Consider the following 25,617-nt stretch of genomic DNA (forward strand, 5'->3'; position numbering starts at 1 on the left):
GCCCCTTTGCCTCACATTTCTCCTCCCCGCCCCCGCAGCTACTCTGTCCAGGATATTGGGGTTAGCTGGGCCAGGCCCACGAGGTGAGGGGAGGGCTCCCCATCCCCAGCCAGAGACTTTTGACAGTGGCAGCACGCAGCAGCTGGCTGGGCTTTGCCATGGCTGGAGCTAGGGATCGGGATGGAACGGAGCCCCCTCTTCTCACTGGCTTGGCCCAGCTTTCCTCCCCCAGCAATGGGGTAGCTGTGTGGGCCATGAGGAGAGGGGGCTTTGTTCAACCCCCAGCTCTGGCCACGGCAAAGCCCAGTGCTGCCCCTTTCCCCTCCCCCTCCACTTCTGAAACACTTTGGGTTCTAGGATTGGAGACTTAGTCACTATTATATATGCATAATGTACTGTAATGTAATGCAACCACTCGGTAGCTTTCTAATTTTTCTAGCTTTCTGAGCAGAGCTGTATTGAATAGTTTATATTAAGACTTTGCAAATAAATCAAGTCCCCTGCATTTTCATTCCCTTGTTCACAGAACATGTACCTTAGTCAGAGGGAGATTATCTGATGTATTGTTATTTTTGTTTTTCCTCTGAACCTGTACTATTTATCATTCATGTTGTTCTTAGTTGCTGCATATTAATACCTTTGTTAATACCTAATTAATACCTTAACTCTGATTATCATTGAAATAAATTGTCAGTTTCCTTCTTCTCTCCCTTTTCTTTTTTGCATACTTTTAAAGAGTCTTGTTCTACATTTGCTGTTATTTTTGGCAATTTGTAGATTGCCACAGTTTTGGCAGTTAGCTGTGACTTGTTTGTTTGGTTTTTTTAAGGCCAATATTTGTTGTTGCAAAATGTTGAGTTTACCTGTTTTCATTTGCTCCCTGCTCAAATCTATCTCTAGTTCTAGTATATACAAATTATTCATCGGTATATATTTCTGAAGGCTTACCATGTTTCAGTGGCAATTTTAAAATACAAAGTGCTATGGAAATACTAGTTGTTATTGTTCTAAAGCTGTTTAATAACTGAGGAAGAATCTCTGTTGAGAAGGCACACTATTTGGAGCTTCTGCTTTCGTTTCATTGTACTTTCACCAGATACACCCATAGTTTTCCCAGCTTTCTAAAACTCTGTTCAGGGTGATGGTAAATTTGACAGCATTTCCAGTTTTTCCATTGGTTTTTCTATGGAAAGCAAATACGTACTTTTATGCTTGCTCCTTTTCAGCTGGCACTCTTCTCTCAATCTGAAGTTTTTCAATTTGTGGATTTTTCTCTGAATTTTAATCTTAAAGCAGCTATCTCAGTGTTTTGCTAGTTGTATATGACATCCTTTTTGTAATTGATACATCTTTTAAACAGCTTTCTCTAAATCATCACTTGCTAAAGATTCCCCATTATGTTCATATCTATCATTAATGCCTATTAACTAGTCAGTATGAAATCTACAGCTGCTTCAAACTCAGGGTGTCATCTATTTTTAGAAAAAAGTAATCTGCCCCACGGTTCAGTGCCCTTTTGACCCACATTTTTCTATATATTACTCACTGCATCTCTGTAATCTCCCATCAACATCAGATGTGGAGGCCCCCTCCTCCACTTTGGAATTTGGACATCATCTGTAGTGGCAGATTTAGGTAAATATTTCTTTATTTGTTTGCTTTCAACAAAATACTTAGAATTTAGTGATTACCTTCACACTACCTTCAATTTTGTGTTGCTGTTGTTTGTGTGTATAAAAATAGAGGAGAGTTTCAAAGGCAGAAATGACTTTCAGCTGAAATCTGTATCCTTCTATTGCCTTTGAAAACCTCTCTCTAAATATTACATTTTTGAGAATTTTGCTTGCAACATTTAAAAATATATATTGCAAAGTACTGCAGAATGCATGTGTGCTCCTTTGTTTTCAAATATCTCGTATCACATGCTTTTTTCTTAAAATGCCAAACATTATGAAGTTCACCACATGACTGCCTACTTCTTTTTTTCCCCCTGAGTTGGTGACAAGCATTTCAGACTTTTTATAGTTATCAGTGTACAAACCATAATAACAGTGCTGCTAGCTTCAGGAAAAAAAAACCCTTTTAGAACATATGGTTTCGTCCAAACCAAAAAGCTTTCAAGTGTATGCATGTATAATTATTCATCAGACTATGCCCATCCCTGCATGTTTCACCCAGCATACATTATGTGCTCTGAGGAGAGGGGTTCATAAGTGAATAGTACTTCCAAAGCTTGAAATGAGTGTTCATAAGGCTAAGCAGACAAATTTGTCTTTTGGAAGAGCCATAATCTTTGTAACTTGCATGTGGAATGCATTGATGTATGTCTGATACAGGGTGAAATAATTTTCCTTGAATATGGTGCTTCTTTAGAAGTATCTTTTAAATTTGAAGTAGATCTTCTTTGCCCAGTATACAAGTATGCATAAATACACTTTAATAATTAGAAGTAGGTTCAGATATCATTATATGCCACTGTAAATTTAAAATTTGGATTTTTTTTCCTGATTTGAGTAGGAGGAAGAAATAAATGTATATGGATAGTAAAACCTAGTATAAGAACTACTTGTTTAAGCCAGACTTGTCAAAAGTAATTACCTATTGATTTTGGGTGCTCCACTATTTGGGATAGCTTAAAGGGGTTCTCTAGGCAGGTGTTGAGCACTTTCTAAAAATTGCCCTTCAAGGTTACTCATGTGCTTGGGACACCCAGAAATCTGGAGCACTTATGCGTATTGTACAGTGTATGAGAATGAGGTAAAATATATATTTCTTAAAAGGGCAAATTAATGTGTTAACTATTTCCTGAGGATTATCCCCCACTTAGTCTCTGGTTTCCCTTTTTGAATGCTCCTATTTATCAATACTTTAGTGGAGATTCTGCCTTCTCCCTCCATTGAGTTTTCCCTTTTCATCCTCTTTTTCACTCTACAGGGTACTCTCCCTCCTACATATTGGCCAGCTTGTGATACCTGCAGCTAATCTATGACTATGTAAATGTGGTTAAAACCACTGTAACAGTGGTTACATCACATTATCCCAACCTTCTTAATCTTTCTGGCTGTGGGCAAATTTGATATTATGTTAATGAGGTTGTCTTAAGCTTTTTCTTGTTAGCTCTCGGAGGATTTCTTTAGAAGATATTATTTAGTCTTATAGTGGTGGTCTTATTATACCAATACTTAAACAATTGAGGTACTGCTTCAAGTATTTTTCCGAAAGGAAAAAGGGACAAAAAGGCAAGATCATGGGAGAAAGTGTCCAAAATGGGGAATTTCTAGTATGGCTAGTTGCTCCTGAAGATCCTGGTCATAGTGTGCTGTTAGAATGAGGTTCAGACATAGCTTAACACAAACAAGTCCTCTGTTCTCCAGAGAGGCAAAGGAGAAACAGAGACCACTGACACTTTTGTAAGAAGGAAGGCAGCAAAAATAGACCTGCTCCCTCCCCGCAACTATACCATCTCTGTTGTCCCTTTCTCCTGTCTTCCCAGGAAAGCCAAATCTGTCTCCTGTAACAGCTATAATTGGCTGCCTTCTGACTTTTCTGCTGCTGTTTTCTGCCCGTGCAGAGTTGGATTCAAGGATTGGAGACTTAGTCACTGTAATATAATATGATTAATGTAATGTAATGTAACATAAACACTCAGTATCCTCCTAACTAATGACTACAGGTTTTCAAGTCATAGAAATGAGGCAGTTTCTGACATCCTAGCAAGAATGTTTCCAGCCATGATCAAAAATCATGTTTCTAGGGCAAGCTTAGAAACACTAGTAAAAGCTTCATGGTACCATAGATATATGCCACCTAGATCTGTTATCTCTTAGGGATATGAATAGTTTTTCTGTATGTTGTAGTGAAGCCACCTGTTTTTGTGGAACGTAAGAGGGGAAATGAGCAGGAACATTTTTACAAACAAGAAATTTGTGCATCCTCCAAAGCAGCAATTCTCAACCAGGGTGCCATGGCATCCTGAGGTGCAGTGAGATCCTTTTAGGGGTGCCATACAATATTAGCACTGTTAGGTATGCAGACATGTAAACATGATTCACAAGAAAAACCCAGAGATTTCAAATGGGAATCCATAGTGTCAAAAACATTCTGCCTGTTGTGGTCTGTCTGAGTTCTTTGTAGCAGAAGACTTGTTTTATTATTTTATAGTTTAAAAAAAAAAAAAAGAGTGAAATAAGCTTTTGAAATGGGATGCCAGAAAAGTTGTAGAGGGGTACCTGTTGTCTAAAAAAAGATTGAGAACCACTTGTGTAAAGGAAGGATTTCCCCCTCTAAAATTAAACTGGCTTACAATCAGAGTATAAATTGTAGTTTGAAGTATATGTTTGTTTCTTCAGTGATAGGCAACTATATTTAAACTTATTTAATTATTTAAAAGTACTAAAGGGTCAGCCAAGAGCTGTGACTCCTCTTCATTGCCTACCTCCAACTTCACCTTAATTATATCAATTAAGCCTCATAGCTGATTCCCAGACTAAGGCCCCTGATAGATGTTCATTTTAAGGCGTGATGGGTTCTAACATGTAATCTTCTTACTTGGAGAAGGTGATTAGGAACCGTGAACATCAATTCACCAAGGGAAAGTCATGCCTGACCGACCTGATTGCTTTCTACGATGAGAAGACTGGCTCTGCAGATGTGGGGAGACGGGTGAATGCGGTATACCTTGATTTTAGCAAGACTTTGATAGTCTCCCAAAATGTTCTCACAGGCAAGCTAAGGAGGTACGGGCTGGATGAATGGACAGCAAGGTGCATATAAAACTAGCTGGATTGTCAGGCTCAGAGGGTAGTTGTCAATGGCTAAATGTCTTGTTGGCAGCCGGTATCAAGTGGAGCGCCTCGGGGGTCAGTCCTGGGGCTGTTTCTGTTCAATAAGTTCATCAGTGACCTGGAAGATGGGATGGATTGCACCTTTGGCCAGTTGGCGGATGACACCAAGCTGGGGGGAGTACTGAATACTCTGGAGGGTAGGGCTAGGATTCAGAGAGACATCAACAAATTGGAGGATTGGACCAAAAGAAAACTCATGAGGTTCAATAAAGACAAGTGTAAAGTCCTGCACATAGGACTAAACAATCCCCTTCACAAATACAGTCTGGGGACTAACTGGCTACACAGCAGCTCTGCAGAAAAGGACTTGGGGGTTACAGTGGACAAGAAGCTGAATATGAGTGAACAGTGTGCCCTTGTTGCAGAAAAGGCTAATGGCATACCGGGTTACATTGGTAGAAGCACTGCCAGCAGGTTGAGGAAAGTGATTATTCCCCTCTCCTCAGCACTAGTGAAGCCGCATCTGGAGTACTGTGTCCAGTTTTGGGCCCTCCACTACAGAAAGGATGTGAACAAATTGGAGAGGGCATTGGAAATGGGGCTGGGGCACATGACTTTTGAAGGAGAGGTTGAGGGAAGTGGGTTTATTTAGTCTGGGGAAGAAAAGATTGAGGGAGAATTTAATAGCAGCCTTCAACTATCTGAGGGGGGGGTTCCAAAGAGGATGGAACTAAACTGTTTAGTGGTGGCGGATGGCAGAACAAGGAGCAATGGTCTCAAGTTGCAGCAAGGGAAGTTTAGGTTAGATATTAGGAAGTATTTTCTCACTAGGAGGATAATAAAGCCCTGGAACAGGTTACCCAGAGACTTTTAAGATCTAGCTAGACAAAGCCCTGGCTGGGATGATCTAGTTGGGGATGGTCAACTTTGAGGGGGATTCAGCTATTCAGGGGATTGGACTAGACCAGCGTTTCTCAACCTGTGGGTCACAACCCAAAAGTGGGTCACGAGAATATTTGAAAGGGTTTTCACAAAAAAATTCAGGAAAGCACAGGTCTCCCCTTGCAGGCTGGTAGCATTCAAGCCTGTAAGGGGCTGCTTGGGGCGATTGGTGCTAGAGCAACATAGTCAGGCTCTGAGACTGGCAGGGCAGAGGGGTGGTGGGAAGATGTCTGCCCCTTCCAGCAGGGGAAAGGGGGGGGAGAGCTGCATGGCCGGGTTGGCGGTAGCGGGGCTGGTGCCCGTGCTCGTGGGGGCAGGGTGGCCGGGAGATGCTGCTCAGGGAATGGGAGGATCCATAACCAGGTGTAGGAGCCCCCCCATCTCTTTCTTCCAGCCTGTGTGAGGCCAGACTTGCTGCACTGCTGCCTGCGTGAGCCGAAGCCATGGCAGCCACCATGCTCTGTCCCAAGTGGGACAGGGACAGCTGGGGGATTCTTTGGCAGGGCTGGGGGGGCTGAGGGTTGGGAGTGAGGGGCCCCAGCATGGCCTGGAGGGGCAGGGGACTGTGGGTTATGCACTGATAAGGCTGGGAGGTGTGGGCCAGGACAGGCCATGGATCTTTGTAGTTGAGTCTTGGTCGAAGAAAGGTTAAGAACCACTGTACTAGAAGACTTCATGAGGTCCTTTCCAACACTAATTTTCTATGATTCCTCTGATCCCAACAATTGTGCCTCCTGTGATCAGAGATTAGATCCAAATAAATCCTTGTTTGCCAATGTAGAGGGAGGGAGCCCAGGATAACAATCCCAGGCTCCTGTGCCAGGAAGTTGAAACCCAGGTACACAAAATCAGCTGATTGTCAGGATCTGAAACTGGCCCCAGTCCGTTTCCCGGCCCCAGCCAATAATCAACTGATTGTTAAAACTGCAGAAATACACAATTTTTACAGGTCCTGGCACAGGGTTACTCTGAGATTAGGCTGTTATAACCTGTTCCCAAGTTCTCCATGCCCGGGGATGAGTAAAAACCCTGTGTGCTACCCAGCTGGGAAGCACATGAGTTTTTACAGGTCCCAGGGTCCATGAACTGGTTCTGCGCCCAGCTCTATTGGGGAGGGGGATAGCTTTGTCCCAGACCTTGGGGTTGCCCCATGCTGAACCAGACACTCAGCTGAGAGTGGCATCTGTCATGGGCCAATCCCAAGTGGCCATATGCTCAATTTAAGGAGTGAAACAAATGAGCCAAAGAATTATTGCACTTTATATAGTAAAAGCTCTGTTATCTGGCATGCCCCGGGAATGGGATGCCGGATAACAAAATATGCCGGTTAATTGAGCGGCCCCAGCCGCTGCTTCTCCCGTCACATCTGGGGCATCCCTCCACTGCTCCCGTCGCATTGCCGCCTGTCCCGCGGGCCCTGTGAGCCTCACAGGATAGGGAGGTGGGTCCCGCACGGCCCTGTGCAGCCTGTTATACCCCCGGGCCATGGGGGCTCGGCAGCGCAGGCTGCTTTATCTTACAAGCCAGCATGCCAGTTAGTGGAGCATGCCAGCTTGTAAGATGCTGGATAGTGCAGCTTTACTGCATGTGGAATAACTGTGTGACTTGTTTATTCTTATAACATTCTTTAAATTGACTTGAATGTGTGGCTGTGTAACTGTTTATGGCATAATTAACCTGTTGTCTCTTAGGCTAGGGACACACAAACCAGTTTAAATGATCAGAAACAGTTTTAAGCCTGTAACAGAACAGAAGTTCAGTGCACATAAACCAGTTTCAAAATGGCTGAAACTGGTTTAAGATAAACTTGGTTGAATGTAGTATCACACTTAACTGATTTGAGGCAAACCGGTTTATGGAACTTCTGTCCCTGACCCCTTCCTGGTTTAAGTTAAATCACAGTCCTCCAGCATCCCAGCATGCTTTTCAGCCCTGGGCTGGACTGTCCTGTGTGCTCCAGAGAGCAGGGATAGCCCTTCCCCTCTCCTCCCTAGCTAGAGCACTGTCACTGCTCTAGCTGGCTGAGAAGGGGTGGGGGCTTGCCTTTCGCCCTCCTTCCCCTGCCGCTCACTACTGAAGCAGAGATCCCTTCTCTCATAGCACGGACCCCAGCCAGCATCTGGTCACGGTCATGCCATCTCCATGCAAACTAATCCTGAGAGGTGTCTGTTTATGTCTCCAATTTCACTGGGACAAAGGCAGACAGAACAGTGTCTGCTTAGGGCTTTTTAGAGCTAATCAGCAGGTCAGCTGGTATTGTCTGTCCTTCCTTCCTTGAAAAAAGCTGTTTAAGAAGAGCTTGAACTAATGAGAGAGTTTTTTGTTTTACCGATAGGCTGATAAACTTTGTGATATCAGCTCCCTGCTGGCTTGCTTGCCTGTCAGTTTGCTGTAGACAGTATGAAGAAGTAGGGAGAGGGAGATTGCAAAGCTCAGTATCGTCAGCAGTTGCATGCATTCCACACAAGCAGTCCTCTCTTTCCCCCGCCCGCCCCCTCACCCCTTTTTGCCTCAAAGTACTAGCTGGGGGCCGGGACCTGGCAACACTCCCACCCCTTGAGCAGCAAGCCTGGAAGATTCTAGCAAGGACTGCTTCCCCCTGCCCCTCCCCTTCCAGGCATACTTCAGTTGGGGACAGTGTAGGCAAGGTTGGGGTTTAAACCCCTCCCTAATCGTAGCATCCTGCAGGGCCTGCCCACACCCCTCCTCAGCTCAGCATTATGAAAGGGAAGCGAGGGCTTGCTCTAGCTCCCCCTGATGCGAGACACTGCAGGCATGTGCCTGCATTTTTTGAATTCAAAAGTGAGTGTCTATCTACTTGCAAATCGGTTCAAGCTCTGCAGGTTAGACTAACTTGCAAAGATTGAATAAATTCGGGCACAGGCTTTTTGAATGTCTGTCCCTATCCATAAATGTAAAGTTAGTGGTGCACCAATAGAGATTTTTTGGGCCGATGCTGATGGCTGATTTTTATGGCCAATACTGATCTGATTGCCGATATGCGGCCCAGCAACATGGAGAGCAGTGTCTGGCTGGCATATCTGCTGTGGTGGAAGGCAGAGGGGGAGGGGGGAGATCAAGGCCTCCGTGGTGAGGGCTGGGGCTGGGGCAGGCACTGCACAGGTGGGTGGGGTGTGGGATGGAGCCGCAGCTCATCCAAGGAGCATGGCTTCTGCCACTGCACAGACCCTGGAAGGGCATGGGGGCATGTGCCCTCCAGATCTATGCATGGGGTGAGGACAGGCTGCTGCTGCAGGCTGGGGCCAGGCGTGGTGACAGGCTCTTCCCAGTGGGGGTTTGGGCCAGGCTGTGCTCACGGTGGGTGAGTTCGGTGCTGGGAGGGGAGCTATGGCAAATTTTAGGGTGGCTGTAGCATAGCCCCAGCCCAGCCACCGCCCTCCCACCGCCGGCACCGCCCCTGGCCCCAGTCTGCAGCGGCAGCCCTCCCTTACTTTGCGCACAGATCCAGGGAGTACCTCCCCCCCCAATGCCCTCTTGGGCTGTGTGCAGCGGCGGAACTCATGCCCCCTGGATGAGCCACTCCTGGCTCCATCCTGTGTCCCACCCCGTCCCAGCTGTGCAGCCCCTTCCCCTGCCCCACTCCTTCCCTCACTGTGAGGGGCCTCAATCTGCCTTCTCCCCCGTGCCCCTTCCCCAACAACAGACTTACCAGCCAGATGCTGCTCTCCATGCTGTCGGGCCGTGCTCCTGAACGCGTGTGCTGTGCTGCGTTGTGCATGCAAACCACATTTATCGGCAACGTTGTCAACCACATCAGCCAAAAAAAGCCGATTGCCAATAATGTCAATTTTCCTTTTATTGGTGCTGATACAGTATGGGACCGATGTATCTGTACACCTCTGATGTAATGTGTCAGGGGCCTAATAGACTAGAACAGCCAGGATGAACCACAGAAACTTTATTGCAGGAAGCCTCTGTCTCTGTAGCTGGATTTTAAGCTGTGGTCCTTTACAATTTCAGTTTTGATTGCTTTCTATTCTGTGATTCTTTGTTACTGTTAGGTTCTAAGATTAAATAAAAAGGGGCAGGAAACAGGCAGATTCTAAGCCTGAGTTGAGAGTCTGGAAGCCTGCATTTCTGCAAGCAAGGCAACTATCCCTTTCATAGCAGAAAAGGAAGCTGCTGACAAATTTGAGCAGCTTTCTCTGTTTTTCTTTTTCTTTTTTTGCTAATTACTCTAGGAGTACTTTACTGTTTTAGGTATACTGGTTGCAGCTCTGCATGCAAAGGTGTGCTTTGTACTCATTTACAAAGTTTTCTCTCATGGGAAAACCAGGCTCTTCTGGATCACGGCATTTTAGGACTTTCTGTATTTATGCTAGGGGCTTCTGCTGGTAAAGCTAAGTTGGTCAGGGAACATGTTTCTTTACACCCCTGATTTATTTAGTTTTGCTGACAGAAGCTCTTAGCGCAGACCTGGCCTTCATGTAGCTTTCTTATCCAAAATAAATAGTCACTATATTTAATCATAAAAAGTTAAAAGATGATGTGAAGTTTTGAGTTTGTGAGGACTGATGTTTCAGAGTAACCTGCCACAAACAACACAGTTTCAGAGGACAAGGTAGGTAATTTTTCTGTATAAGCTATTTAGTAAATTTATCTGCCCTCTGAATTACAACAGTGTTGGAGAAGGAATTAAATCATGGAAATGTGCAAGAGGATTGTAAGTTCCACTCTAAGTTCAGATCTTAGTAGCAGTGTTAATTTATAGTGTTTCTACCAATGCTTGTCTGTTTTTGTGCACATGTAGATACATGGAATAATAGAGATTTTTTTTTTTATAGTAGATACTATAATGTTGAAATGGAAGAAAAATGGAAGATATTTAATGTTTAAATTTCTCATGTGTGATAATTGATATCTTACTTTTTTTTTTTTAGATGGTGTAAAGCAGTCAAAATTACACAATCAAGATGAACAGCACGGCTTCCTTGACAAGGAAAACAATACATCCAGTTCATAAGCCCATGTCTAAAATATGAAGCATTTTACAGTAGCTGTGTTTGAGAACATAAGCTGCAATGTCCTGATCCTGGAAAAAAATTAGATTTCATTAATTAAATCTAGAATTTTTTCAATGCCATTTTAATCATATTTGTATAACAAATATAGAATATGAAAACCAAGGATTATAAATGATACATTTCTGTTTGTGCATACTACAGGATATATCATTTTAAATCACATTTTAATACTTTTTAAATTTATTTATTCATGAAGACTCAACAAAAAGAAATTTACCATGGAAAATAAGGCAAATTCCCCTAGAATGGACAGTAATTTTGTATTGGATAAAATCAACAATTTAAAGGTAGAGCAAGAAGATGATGTTATTAATTGTACTTTGGAAAGATTTGATATAAAAACAGAACAGGAAGATTTCAAACATACTGACAGCAGCGATGAGCAAGAGGACAAAGAAAAAAATTTCATTACCCACAATCCCAGCAAATATTTATCTACAGAAAATGAAGATGATTATGGATCTCTCTTTTCTCAGTACAGTAACACTCTGTATGATGTAGCAATGGAGGCTGTGACGCAAAGCCTCCTTTCAGGCAGAAACATAAGCTCCAGGAAAAAATCCCCTGCATGGAATCATTTTTTTATATCTCCTAGAGACAGCACTAAAGCAATATGTATGTACTGTATGAAAGAATTTAGCAGGGGTAAAAATGAAAAGGACCTTAGTACAAGTTGTCTTATGAGGCATGTTAGGAGAGCCCATCCTACTGTACTTATTCAAGAAAATGGAAATATGCCAGGTATATCTTCCTTTTCTTCACCTACTTTGTTACTGCCACCTCAGTCTGCGGACATTGGAGAATTGAGTACTGTGTTATCACCTTTAAAACTGGTCAAGAAAATTGCTTCTAAGATACCATCTCCAGATCGAATAATTGAGGAATCTGTTTCTATAGTTTCTGCTGAAGAAATACCAGATCTAGCAGTTTCTGAAAACTGCAGCAAAGAAGCCACCATGGTTGGGTCATCTCCACAGCTACCCAATAGCCAGTATGATGAAATTGTGGAGAATGTAGCAGAAAAAACTGTTATGATTCCAAAAAATACATCAGGTTCCAGGAGAAGGTCTGCTGTCTGGAAACATTTTTACTTATCACCTCTGGATAATTCTAAAGCAGTTTGTATCCACTGCATGAATGAATTCAGCAGAGGAAAGAATGGAAAAGATCTTGGAACCAGTTGCTTAATAAGGCATATGTGGAGAGCCCACCGTTCAATTGTTTTGCAAGAAAATGGAGGTGGCACAAGTATACCGCCTCTCTATTCTGCTCCTCCAACTTTGTTGCCTTCTTTACTGCCCTCAGATGGTGATTTAAATTCGATGTCATCCTCTCCTGGAAAACTGCTTAAAGAATCAACTTCGGTTTCTTCCTCTCCAGACAGAATGACTGAAGAGATTCATTCTAATTTGCCTTCAGGAGATATTTTAATGGAAGACTCATCAGTTTTGTCATCTTCTGATGACATAGGTGAAGCCTCCCTTGCAGCTTCTCTTGAGAAGCATTGCGAGGGGTTAAGTCCATTGATATTTGAACCTAGTGCTGTGTTTCAGCAGAATAAAAGGATGATGAAAAAGCTTAAATCAGAAGTGTGGCATCATTTTTCAGTGTCTCCTGCAGACAGTCTAAAAGCTGTGTGTAAACATTGCAATTGCATGGTAAATCGTGGGAAAAAAGGAGATGTGGGCACAAGCTGCCTGATGAGACATCTATGTAGACGCCACCCTGAGGTGGTTGGGAACCAAAAGAGTTTTCTAGATTTTAGTTTGGCAAATTCTCCTTATGCTACTTTGGCTTCTGCAGAATGTTCATCCTCAAAGTTGACTGACTTACCCACCATGGTTACAACAGATAATCAAGTTATATTTCCTGTTAATAGCAAGAAGACCTCAAAACTGTGGAATCACTTTTCAATATGCTCTGCAGATTCAACTAAAGTAATATGTATGCACTGTGGACGTACAATTAGTCGGGGGAAAAAGCCAACAAATTTAGGTACAAGTTGCCTTCTAAGACATTTGCAGCGGTTTCATAACAATGTGCTGAAAACTGATGCCTCAGAGACAGTATTGCCCTCTCCTGCAGATAATCACATGCCATTGAGTACAGAATTATTAGGACCTTCAACCTTTGATGAAACCAATGACAAGTTTTGTGACTCTCACCCAGTTGCCAAAAAAATCACAAGTCTTGTAGCTGAAATGATTGCACTGGACCTTCAGCCATATTCCTTTGTAGACAACATTGGCTTTAACAGGCTGCTTGAATACTTGCAACCTCAGTATTCCTTACCTTCACCATCTTATTTTTCTAGGACAGCGATTCCAGACATGTATGAGAATGTAAAACAAATAATTATTTCGCATCTTAAAGAAGCTGAAAGTGGAGTGATCCATTTTACATCTGGAATATGGATGAGCAACCAAACAAGAGAATATCTGACCCTTACAGCTCATTGGGTAACATTCGAGTCCTCGTTTCGACCACAGTGTGAAGATTACCACTGTTCAGCACTTTTAAATGTTGCACAGATTGATTGTGACTACAATGGCATCAGTATTCAAAAGCAACTAGAATATTGGTGGGAAACCTGGATTACTTCCATTGGCCTTCAGATCGGGATTACTGTTACTGATAATCAGAGTATAGAAAAAACTTTAAATGAAGGTGATCATTCGAGTGTACAGTGTTTTGGTCACACTATTAATCTCATAGTGAATGAAGCTATTAAAAGTCAGAGAATGGTTCAAAACTTGCTTAGTATTGCAAGAAAGATCTGTGAGCGTGTTCATCGGTCAGCAAAAGCAAAAGAGAAATTAGCAGAGTTACAAAAAGAATATGAGTTGCCCCAACACCAACTGATTCAAGATGTTCCATCCAAGTGGAATACATCATTCCATATGCTTGAACGCCTAATTGAACAGAAAAGAGCAATTGATGAAATGTCAATAGAGTGCAGCTTTAGGGAGCTAATAAGTTGTGATCAGTGGGAAGTCATGCAGTCTGTGTGTCACGCTCTGAAACCTTTTGAAGCTGCAAGTAGAGAGATGAGCACACACATGTCTACTTTAAGTCAAGTGATTCCAATGATTCATATACTTAACAGGAAAATAGAAATGTTGTTTGAGGAAACAATGGGTATAGATACCATGTTAAAATCCTTGAAAGAAGCTATGGTGAGTAGATTGTCCTCCACGCTTCATGATCCAAGGTACATTTTTGCTACGCTTTTGGATCCACGTTATAAAGCATCCTTATTCACAGAAGAGGAGGCTGAACAATATAAACAGGACTTAATCAGGGAGCTGGAAATAATGAGTTCTACCTCAGAAGATGAGAAACCTGTTTCCAATGGATGTGATATAGGTTCACCATCTACAAATTCCTATGGGGAAGATAGTCTTTGGTCACTAATGGGTGACATGAAAAAAGCAAAAGATCTAAGAGAAAAAGTAAAGTTACCAGAGGAAATGGTGCTTTCATACTTGGAGGAAGAAGTGCTTGAGCATAACTGTGATCCACTAACTTACTGGAACTTTAAGAGGTCATCTTGGCCGGTGCTGTCAAAATTGGCTGTTAGATTCTTGGGTTGTCCACCCAGCATTGTTCCTTCAGAGAGATTGTTCAATACATCCAATGAAAACAACAGCTTTAGTCAGTCGAGGCTAATGATTGAACACTTTGAAAAACTTATCTTTTTGAAAGTGAATCTTCCCTTAATATACTTCCAGTATTGAAACTATTGAACAAACTGCCAGACTAAAACTATTGTTGCTCACTGGATATTAATTATCTGTAAGTTGGATTGTTGAACTGCTCCAGTAGGGGCCATGTATGACATCTAATCAATGACTGTAATTCCAAATTTTAGTTTCTTTTTTCAGCTTTCAATATGTCTACATGTGCCTTATTCATAGTTCTTCAGGCCAGATATTGTATATATGTTTTTTTAAAAGTCCACACTAGAAATAGTCAGTCTTGTCAAATTATACAAAATTATGTAGGTTTTAATCCATAATTGTACATGAACTTTAAAAAAGCTCAGTCCTGTTTTAATAGAATGGCAAAAAAGATGTAAACAGTTCTATTCTGTAGTTTTTTATTCAATTATTATGTAAAAACCATAAACCAGGTACTGTATTTTAGTTAAACATTGCTTTAATTTCAACAAAACAGCTTTTGTAGATGTCAAAAAAAGCTGTACATAAAGGTGGAGTTCAAGCCATCTTTTTACCTAGCAGTTTTTAATTGCAAGCCCTAAAATGCAAAAGGGGTAAGAAATATTATGGAAGATGTGTTTACTATTACAGGAGACTGTTGACTTCGTATCTGAAAATAAAGCTAAATTTAGAGGTATTATGAAATGTCAGTTAGACAGTTATCTGTAATAAAACTTCCCATTTGCTGTTCTGTTCAGGTTTTACATTGTAACTGAACTACAGAAATATTCTGGGTATTTATATAAGCTCTTTTTGGAAGTTTTCTCAAAGTTTGTGTAATAATGGTTGTTATTTAATGAAATGTATAAAAAGGCAAGAAACAGCAAAAAAAACCCCAATGTCAATCTAAAGCCTTTTTAATCTTTCGTGCATCAAAACTATAAGGTTTGCTGGTGTAAAAAGTGAGCCTCATGTTCCAGTGTGATTATAGCTGTGTAGAACAGCCCGTCTTAAAATTCCTAGTACAAAAATCATGAATTATCTGATTTTGCAGAAATAGCCTTATGGATATGGTGCACTGCTTAGAATTTTATGTAGTAGGAATGATTCATAATTGACAGTGTCCATCAGGCAAATGAGATGTTGTAGAGCCCTCTAAACTACACAGTAAGGCAAAAATAGCCAGCATTTTAAATTTTTAAGAAGATTGTCCATTTTTTTTAATACTAAAATTTCATCTTCTCATTTCAGTTTTAATTAAATACTTTTGGGAAACAAGTCATTCATTTGCCTATGACCTTTTTAGAAAAACTTGTAGCTTTGTTAAAATACTGTACCTATGCCTAATCTAATTTTGCATTTACTATGTTTTAGTGTATTTATAAATGGTGAACTCCGTTTCTGAAATTAAACATTTTATTTGCAATTTTCTAGTGCTAATGAATATGCCTCTTTCTTTTTGGATAAGCCTAGAAAAAAGTCGTTAAGTGAAAACAGATACAACCAAAATACATAGAACCATAAATTCAATGCAAAATGCTATATAAAGGAAAGATTAGATGGTACGTGTAGCTCTGGTCTTCGAGGGCAAGATTGTGCAGTTCCTCGGGTTGAATAAATACTTAATCCAAGTGTTCCAATTGATTTCACTGAGATCATTTGATTATTTTAAATAAAGTTTGCTGAACTTTATTTAACACTCAGCAAAGCATTTTGCAAATAAAGTGGCAACTAAAGCTATTTTAAACTGCATTTATAGAGTGAATTTGCTGATACTAGTGTGTGGTGTTGGTAATCTTTTCCCCTTAAATTTTCAAGGTAATCTTGAGAGGGAAGTATGGCATAAAATCTGGACTTCTGTGGTTAAATGCAGAGTACAAATGTACTTTTAATCCTAAAGCAATAAATAACACATTTCAAACTGAACTAGTTATTGGGAAGCTTGTTTTACATGGTTGCTAGTTAATTATTACCTTAGTTTTCCACCATATCTACTGAACATAACAACAACCTTGACCTTTGTAGTAAGATGTTACAGATCTCTGAACTTCTTTGTGGTAAGAGACATAGTTTGAGAACAAAGGAATTTTTAAAACAAGGAATTTATTATTCACTTAGGGCTAAGCTGTGCAGATTGGATATAGCTGTGTGCTAGACGCACTGTCAAGCAGCACCCCACAAGATGAGTGCTGGGAAGCTGAAAGCCTCTTGGAAGTTTCCAGTACCCCAGAAGTGTGCACCTATTGCTGCACTCCTCACTGTGCCCTGGAAATAGAGGTAGCAGTTTCTGTGCTCCTGTGGCTGTGCAGACTGGAGGGGATGGCCTCTCCTTCCCTGCCTATTCCTTCCAACTATACCCACACAGAAGGCATTAACACCCCCCCGACCACCCCAGACCACTGCTGCAACAAGGGGACTACTTCTCCCACTCCAGCTGGGCTGTGAAGGTGTTAGTCCAGGACAGCGGTGGCCACAGGCAGGTTCCCACTCCCCACCTGGTCCTGTTGGGTGTTCCCCACCAGCCCAGGAGCAGGTATGGGGAGGGGGATACTGCCTACCTGCCACTGCCTCAGGCAAAGCCCAGCCCCTGCACAGTCTGACTGGAGCAACAGTGGCAGGTGGGGGTAGGGACATGCCTCTGAGCAAGGACGAGAAGGGAAAAGGGATTCTTACCTGTTTTGGAGACTTTGGAGAGTTGGCAAGACGTGCCCAACTCTTCTTGCCTTCCTGTTGGTCCGCTGGGGGTTGAGAGCAGAGGGTGCAGCTACCCCTGCAGCACTGGTTACTGCTCCCACTTCCCTTTGTCACTTGCCTGGATTCACTTCCATAATTATATGCCAACTTTTCTCCTCCAAAAGAACCACAAATCACAATATTCACATCTTACTTGTATGTGGAATCCTCCTGTATTCAACCCTCCAAATAAGTTTAACTCGCTTGCAGTATTTGTGCATGCAATATAAGTACCAAATGAAATTTAGAATTTAGTTTTTCAGTTTACTTTTTATTTTAGTATTCTTAGTGCATGTAACCTTTTGAGTCCTTGGGTCGAGTCTCCTGTGGATTTTGAATGGGCAAGAGCAATTCAAAGACTATCCGTGTTTATCAACTTATGGGAAGGAGGAGTTGGTTTCACTGAAAATAGAACCTGGAAATATGGGGCTGACTTTTATACCAGTCAGAACTGTATACAACCAGAACAATACAGTAAAATAAAAATAGTTAAAAATTTTTATAAAAATAGTTAAAAAAAAAAAAAAAAAAAAAAAAATCCAAAATAAGACTTGCTACTTCAATAAGAGTGGTAGAAGCTTGCACTTCTCAATTTCAGACAGATTTTCTGACAAAAGGCCTGCTGGAAAGCTTTTGGCGATATATCAAGGTAAGCAATTTATTGTATAATTTTAAATTTTAATGCCAACTTGCTATGAACAGTTTCCTACATGTGTCCTTTAAAATGAGATAACATGTCAACCTTTTCTTTTTTCCAAATTCAAAAGAAATTAAAAACTTCTAGTTTCAACTTGCAATATTTTCCTGATTTCTTGGCCCCCAAAAAGGCAAAAGCCCCTGAGGTCAGTAGGAGTTTTTGCCAAGAGGGCTCTATGCAGAATTGGGCCCCGTAGCAGCATGTTGGGCTTCATGCTGGCAGAGAGAACTTAGTTCCAGTGCGGTGTTACAAAACAAAAACCCTTTTTTTCCAACAGCAACTTAGCTACCCAAAGAAATAGATACAGTCTGTGGAGTTTTCTTTAAGAGCACACACATGCTTTGAGGTGTAGTTAATGATATTTCTGATGATGATAACTCTTTAAAGAACTTTGATCACATGACTCTGCCACAAGAGTGGTCAGGAACAAGCAGCTGGGGTATATATACACTGTAGAGCAAGAAGATACTTCTGTAGATTAAAGCAGAAAAAAGTGACTACCTTGAAGAAAAAATATCCTGTTCATAAAATCTACCTGAGTACCTAATATAGTACAATTTCTTTTTATAATAAATTAATAAAATGTGCAGAATTTAGTTCTAAGTAGTTAGGCCATGTTCTATATGGAAATATAGTAACTAACACTACATTTTGTCATGTTACATGTTACATGTGTGGTGATGCTTAGTGAAGTGAATGGAAATTGAAGGCAAAATTTGAGCTGTGCTTTATGCACTGAAATATACCTTGCATGAGCACATGTACATCTGGAATCTGGAATCCATAAACATTTTGACAGAGGAAATGCATGCCTTGCAGTTAAAGACACAATCACTGGGATGCTTCATATTTCTGCAATGGGTCATTCAATGGCAATATACACATGTTCAGTTTCCACTGGGAGATTTGCTGCTCTGCCAGGAGAAGGCACAAATGTATAAATTATTTTTAATGTTTTTTTCTCCCAGAGCAAAAATGGTCGTTCTGGGAGAAAAATAAATTGGGAGCAAACTGAGTGCAATGGCTCCCAGGAGAATATGCCTCATAAGACCAAACATCTGTCCAGGTACCCAGCCCAAGACAAGGGGATGTGTTCTATTACCAGCTTTTTCAGTCAGCCGACCACCACATCCTGTTACTGACCCAGCTAACACCTCATCCTTGTCATTGACCTAGCAGCCCCCTCTCCTGCATGTCCCTTGCTGGACAGACTTCACACTTCCTGCCCTGACTACTGTACTTGTTTTAGGGTCCCCTGGCAGCCTGTGTCATCACTGCAGGCTTACTGCTCAAATGTCTGTCCCAGGGCACCCTGTAGAAGTTTTCCTACTGGGAGAACAAACCTGGGAGCATTCTCCCAGATCAGTTGACTGCGTGTACATAACTGAAAGTTCTCTTGCTAATTACTGGAATTCTGCCTGTTCTCTCACAAAACAGTTCCTGGTTTAGCATACAGTATTTACCTGCGTACTTCATGTATCTCTAAAAGTTAGCCCTCCAAAGCTGAGGTGCATGTCTTAAATAGGGAAGCTAACAGTTCTTCACTGGAGATGCTGTGCTATAATAGCTGCTACTTTGCTCTGGGCCAGCAAACAAAAGTGGAAGAGTCCAGTGTTAACCCTCTCACAACTGCTTATCAATTAGCAGCGGCTTTTGGCTACTCGGCCAATGATCTGACTGACTGTGAGTGAGCTCCTGCATACAGTCACCTCTTAAGCATGACTGGAAAAATATTTTCTACGTTGTTTTCTTAAAATGCATATCTTATCTGGGGGTGTATGGTATGCAAGAAAATATGGCACTTCCCTCCATCAGGTTCTTGGCCCAAATGAGCAGTATGTCCATACACAACCAGGCAGAAATACACCCCAGGACTCTGACCTTACAAAAACTTGAGGCAAACCAGCTAGTTCCCAATTGTCACTATGAAGAATGAATGTATTTTGACAAAGACCTTGAACTTCACGTGGGACCCAACTCTGCCCGTGTTAAAGATCTGAAATACACAGTTAATATAATTACATTATAATTGTTTACATTAATGAACTTAAAGCGAGTCAGATATTAGAAATGTATATCAGAAAGACCAAGCATGTATCTGTATCTTATTAGGGCAAACAAATATTACACGCTTCTTACATTTCCTGTGTTCTTTGCGATTCTTATGAAAGATCTCTGTGTTCCCTATGTAAACTACATTAAATATGAAGCTGTGACTAATAGTGTGACCAGCTACCAGAAGCAGCTGTAGTCAGATAGTTTTGCTTATTTTAATATTCTTGGTTTGTGGTATGGTTTTCTCACTGCACTTAAAAGAATAAACCTACTGGTGCAAAGAGAATCAGCATTCAAAACTTCAGGGGGAAAGTATTTTTGAAGAGAAGCAAGCTGAGGATGGGGGTGGCAATAAAAAAAAAATCTTTGTGCTTCAAAAATTAAGTCAAATAGGAAAAATTCCTCAAAATTAGAAAACTGCAAGTCTTCTCTTGCACAGACCTACAGGCTTTGCAGCACAGATGTTCTCTCCAAAGAAGAACAGACGGCATTGTTTTAAACAAACCAAACCAAGCCACATTTAAAAAAACCACACAACTTTATAATTATGTTAAAACTGTAGCAAATATGATTTGCCTAGATGTCATCTTTCCGAAAGATCACGGTTAATGAGAAAGGTACGAAGAATTAAAGTTTCACAAAAAGTCAATCATATTGAAACAAAAATTATTTTAGCTCTGCCTCATATTCTCTTGCATTCCTTTCTGCCCAGTCGCCCAGCTTCAAGAGTGTGCACCTAAACCAGCCTTTAGTCTGCTGGTCAGTGCACCCTTCTAAGCTGAGTAGAGAATAGGGAATGCTGGGCAACTGCTGTAAGAGCTAGCATTTTTTGAGGGGTGTCTTGAGTAAAAAAGATTGAGACTCACTGTGTTACACCATTCCATGGGTCAAAAACATCTTCAACCCCATTTAAAAAGTATTAAGTGAGCTCTGCTCAGTTCTTTCAAATGGAATAAAAAAACTTCCCTGTCATTAGGAAAAAATTCCAGGCTCTGGCTCCTGAGTATACTGAAGTCCCTAAACTCCAGAGGAGTGGGATTTCAGACACTCAGTTTTCCCTAGGGGCTAGTTCTAGGCAAATTCCTTAATATACCACATTTTTGGGTTGTTCTGAGTCAACTCTCCCTAAAATACAGGGAGCACTTCATTCAGGCCCTTGGATTCTACCCTGGGGAAAGGTGCTTAAATCCTTTAGTGGATTTATCCTTGGTCAAAAAAAATTGCCTTTGCATCTTGAAAACTTGTATTTGCATATCCTTTCCTACTAGAATTATTTAATGCTCAAAATCACTCTGGAGGAAGTTAGTATTCTTTGAAAGAGAAATCAAATAGATGGTGCCTTACCAATGGCAATTTTGAAAAGCCAAATACTGAACTAACAAGTTTTGCAGGTCAGCCTTTCCAAAACTCATTGTGGGGATTCCTGCACAACCACCCAGGCAGACTGGGGCAGGTTCCATCCCGTATTATTAGTTCCTCAAATACACTATGAAGCACAGAAGAAAACTTGAAAGCAGAATCTTAAAAATGGAACTTTGCCATTTTTATATGCATGCGTAGGTAGGCTCCTGTACAAAACACTGCTTTTTATTCAACAAAATGTATTTATTTTTACCTTTTGAAGTTTTTAGAAAATAAGGAAGACTACTATCCAGTTATCAGACTTCATGACTGGAATGCCATTAAGTTTTTGTGCTTACTGGTAACACTGACTTTTCACTGCAGGGCTCCTTACCATAGTAAAACTAGTCTTTTAAGAAAACAAGACTTCACAGTTTCAACTAACACATAGCTTAAGTTGTTTACTTCAGTAAACTCTTTTAATTAAGGAGAATGAGTACTCAGTGTTGATTTTGATCAAGAGCTTACACAACAAAATATCTCAGTCAGGAAAGCAAAGTGAATCAGTCAACGCATAACCTCTAGGCGTAAGGACAAATAACCATTTCTGTAGAATACAGTCCATTTGTCTCTGAAATACTATCTGCAACATCACCTTTCACAGTCTTCCCAGACAACTTAATTCCTTTTTGATTTCTTCACAATGAGAAGATGTTCTCTTAAGCTTATTAAAAGGAATATTTTACAGCTAAATGTGTATATTACAGGTCAAGACTGTTTCCTTGTACTGGAAAATAAGAGGCTACTAAAAAAAAAAATTGAATGCCTAATGTTTTCCTCCAAAAGCCAAGTTACCCTTTTTATTTATTTCTACAGTGAAGATATGATGATGAACCATCCTGTGACACTCAACTCAGATAAGAGATGGTGCTTGCCAAAAGGTGCAACTGCTCTTCAAATGGATTTTTTAACTTTAATTAGTTCACCAGCCTGTAGGGCACAATTATGGATAGTGATTAAGCTACAATGAATATGGCTTTGCTGCAGTACAAAATTATATTATTAAAGCTTCTCATTTCAACTTAATCCTTTGGAAGGAAGAAATCACTCTTTATACAGAAAATCCCCAACCACCACAGAGGACTTGCATATAAAAAATACCTCAGTAGCACGTACCTATTTCATACAATTCACTTAGAACATATACACATTTCAAAGTGAAACAAGCAACTATCCAAACCAAACGTGCAGAACGTATTTAACAGTGCTGAGCTTGTTACATGTGCTGCAAAGAAGATGCTAGGTACAACATAGCTCAGCAATGGTTTGGACGGGATTTACATACAGCGTTGGAACACTGCAATATTTATATAAGAAATAAAGAATGGAGGCAAATACTAACCAGTACAAAGATTGTTTTCTTTTTTTCCCCACAGCTGCTGAACAGTATTGCTAGAATGGCAAAACAAGGTTGTCTTGGAAGTTACTCAGTCATCAACAGTTAAGTCAAAAGACATTTAAAAATCTCCAATCAAGAAGAGAAATGGAGTTTTTCCAACAGTGTTAATTTTGGTTTTAAATTTAAAGTAAAAGGAGGTAGTGCTGTAAGGTTCAACACGATTTTACCAATGCCAGATATGTTCACCAGTGGCCTGTGGGTAGTCTTGTAATGTGATATTTGAATAGGGTCCATTTCCATCAGTATGTGTGTATAAGAGAACATCAGCTGGTCCCCTGGTTTAACATCTTCCCTTTTGTCATATCTGCAAAAAACATGCAACGCATTTATTTGCTTTCGTTTGTCAAAATATCAACCTTCATTAGTTATCTAAAAGGACATGTTCTGTTCAAAACAATTTCAAAAGGTTCAAAGTTCTTTAATTCCTCAGTACACTTTATTATGGGGCTTGCAGAAGGAAATACTAGTTTTTAAAAGGAAATGGGACTAAAAGCAGACACTGCAATCTCAGCTCTTGCTACTGTTGTGATGGCCTGTAAAAAAAAATCAGTAACTGCTTCTGGCACAGTTCCCTTCTATCCTTCGCCAAGGTATGCTGAGAAACAAGGTTTACAGTGAGCCCTCTAACACTAGAAAATGGAGACTGGGATAGTTTGGTTCTATTGGGACATAGTGGGAGACTTTGTTTTCAGATGCAAGAGGCAGTCGCAGTGAGATCACATCATGGTCAAGGAAAGGTAGTTTCTCCTACACTTCAGTATAAAATATGAGAGATGGCTACCTTGTGATTTGGTGCTTCCAGGCCTCAAAACACAGTTATATTAGTTTTAGCTTTAAAATGTTAGTGGCGATTGATGTAAGCAAATACAGGCAGTCCTCGACTTAAGACATTTCGATTTACAACGAACGGCACTTACACCGTTTATAAACTGACACCCTGCTTCAACTTTATGATGTCAGTTTTGACTACGACGCTTGATCCGACGCAACCCCATGCCAGCAAACAAGTTTGCTGCATTGCCCTTCTCCCTGGAGAACATCTGTTCAAACCTCCTTGGACATTTTCTTTAAGAAAGCAGACAAGACTCTAGAAAAACCTGCAGCCAAGACTCCTAAGAAGATTCCAGCCAAGAGCCCTTCAAAAAGTTCAGCAAAGTCACCTCAAGGAAGTCCTTCCAAATCAATATGATTGCTATTTACAATATAAATACATTAATGTAGCTATATTATTCATCTATAATTGACTGACTACAAAATTCTGGGTTATTTTTGGTTTAAATAGGGTATCGGGCTTTGGTTCAGGAACCAATCCCCCATTTATAACGTTGTTCGTGTGGGAAAATCGGTTCCGAGTTACATTTCTACTTAAGAGACGGTTTTCAGGAACCAATTGTGTCGTAAGTCCGAGGACCGCCTGTATAGCACACTGAATTGTGCTGTGTGTGTTTTTGTTTCTCAGAGGAGTTGTAAAAAACTAAACCATAAAATAAATGGGGAAGGAGGAAAAAATAAACATCAAGTTTGTGACAGTCCAATATGGTGGAGAATGGACATCAGAAATCTTCTCTCTCAAAAAATCAGTTTTCCCAACAACATAAATCTGTTAGGTGTTGCCTTCTAGGGCCATGAAAGAACTAGTCTAGTCCAGTTTAGGAGTCTCAGTAAAACAAAAAAATGTAAACTTATCAATCGGAGAATGTTTGTTGAAAAACACAAGGCATAGACTAAAGGGAAAAGTCAGAGAACTTAGTGGACGAAAGATGACTTGCTGCTGCGATGTGTGCCATCCTCCTCCTTCATGAATCCCCTTCAGGCAGCAAAGGTGAGAATCTTTATTATGTTGTCATGAACAGTCAGAAACACACCGGGATAAGTGTACATCTTGTGCTTTGGGGATGCAAACAATAAAGGATCAGGTTGTAAAGCTATTTTGGGCTTCTATTAGTACCAGGCATACTAACACACATGTAATTCAGCTAACATTGGGAACCCTGGGCTTAATTTCCAGTTCTACCATAGGCTTTCCCTTGATCAAATTACTGGGTATCAGACTTATTAAGTTATTCAGGTACCTAAAAATACAGATGGGCTACAACAGTATCTCTGCATTAGAATACGAGCCAAATGCTTAACCTATTCAGACTTAACATATAAGCATATGGCATATCACCTCATAACATATTCAGGCACTTAAATCCCCGTTCAGGCTAGATCCCCAAGACAGCAGCTGGAAACAAAGATGATGACACTCATTTTTTCCCTTTTATCCAATAGACTTGCTTTGGGATTTTAGACCAGCCCTCCTCTGATTTGAAACAAGGATTTGAAAACAGGTCTTCTACCTGTTCAGAGATTGTGGCTAGCAACTAGGCTTTAAGATATTCTGGTGTCTCTCACTCACTACTGTTGAAGGTGTTCTATTCTACCTAGATAACTTATATATCGAGAAAATGACTATCATAGCCCTTGGGTTTGGGCCTTCAACTAAGAAACAGGAGAGTCAGATTCAAGTCCCTGCTCCAGTGAATAATGCAGAGAGTACGTGCTTAGCAAAGGAACTGTTTTGTTTGGCAGTTAAAAGCTACCTTGTTTTGAGGAAACCACTTGTGAACGATTTTACTAAGCCGCTGTTGCAACAAAGTTTCTGGAGAGAAAGGGCTGTACAGTCAGCTATCAATTGCTGTGACCCAAGCCCCTAGCAGACATTACATTTATTATGAGTTACTAACAGTGGCAGCAGTCCCTCAATATGAGGATTAGTCTTCCAGTAAAATAGGGAAGTCATTGTGTAGTCCACAGATGTATGAGGCTAGCCAAAGATCTGTGTGTTCACTTGCAGATGTGACAAATAGTTCCAAAAGAAAGCAACAGAGCTGACTGATGTTGGGTCACAGCTCTTTCC

General features: G+C 40.8%; 2 protein-coding genes across 2 annotated transcripts in view; one reads left to right on the top strand and one right to left on the bottom strand.

Moving 5' to 3' along the window:
• ZBED4 (zinc finger BED-type containing 4) overlaps positions 1 to 15,859 on the top strand; it is a 30,914-nt gene extending 15,055 nt beyond the window's left edge. Inside the window, exon 2 of the mRNA XM_006016497.3 lies at positions 10,628 to 15,859. Coding sequence (XP_006016559.1) covers positions 10,990 to 14,508 — 3,519 coding nt within the window. The 5' untranslated portion in view covers positions 10,628 to 10,989 and the 3' untranslated portion in view covers positions 14,509 to 15,859. The remainder of the gene's footprint in view (positions 1 to 10,627) is intronic.
• Positions 15,860 to 15,942: 83 nt separating this feature from the next.
• The window catches only part of ALG12 (ALG12, alpha-1,6-mannosyltransferase), a 24,730-nt gene continuing 15,055 nt past the window's right edge, over positions 15,943 to 25,617 (bottom strand). The window contains exon 9 of the mRNA XM_006016498.3: positions 15,943 to 23,019. Coding sequence (XP_006016560.1) covers positions 22,788 to 23,019 — 232 coding nt within the window. The 3' untranslated portion in view covers positions 15,943 to 22,787. The remainder of the gene's footprint in view (positions 23,020 to 25,617) is intronic.

Source organism: Alligator sinensis, unplaced genomic scaffold (assembly GCF_000455745.1).
Source record: "Alligator sinensis unplaced genomic scaffold, ASM45574v1 scaffold600_1, whole genome shotgun sequence".
Lineage (NCBI taxonomy): Eukaryota > Metazoa > Chordata > Crocodylia > Alligatoridae > Alligator > Alligator sinensis.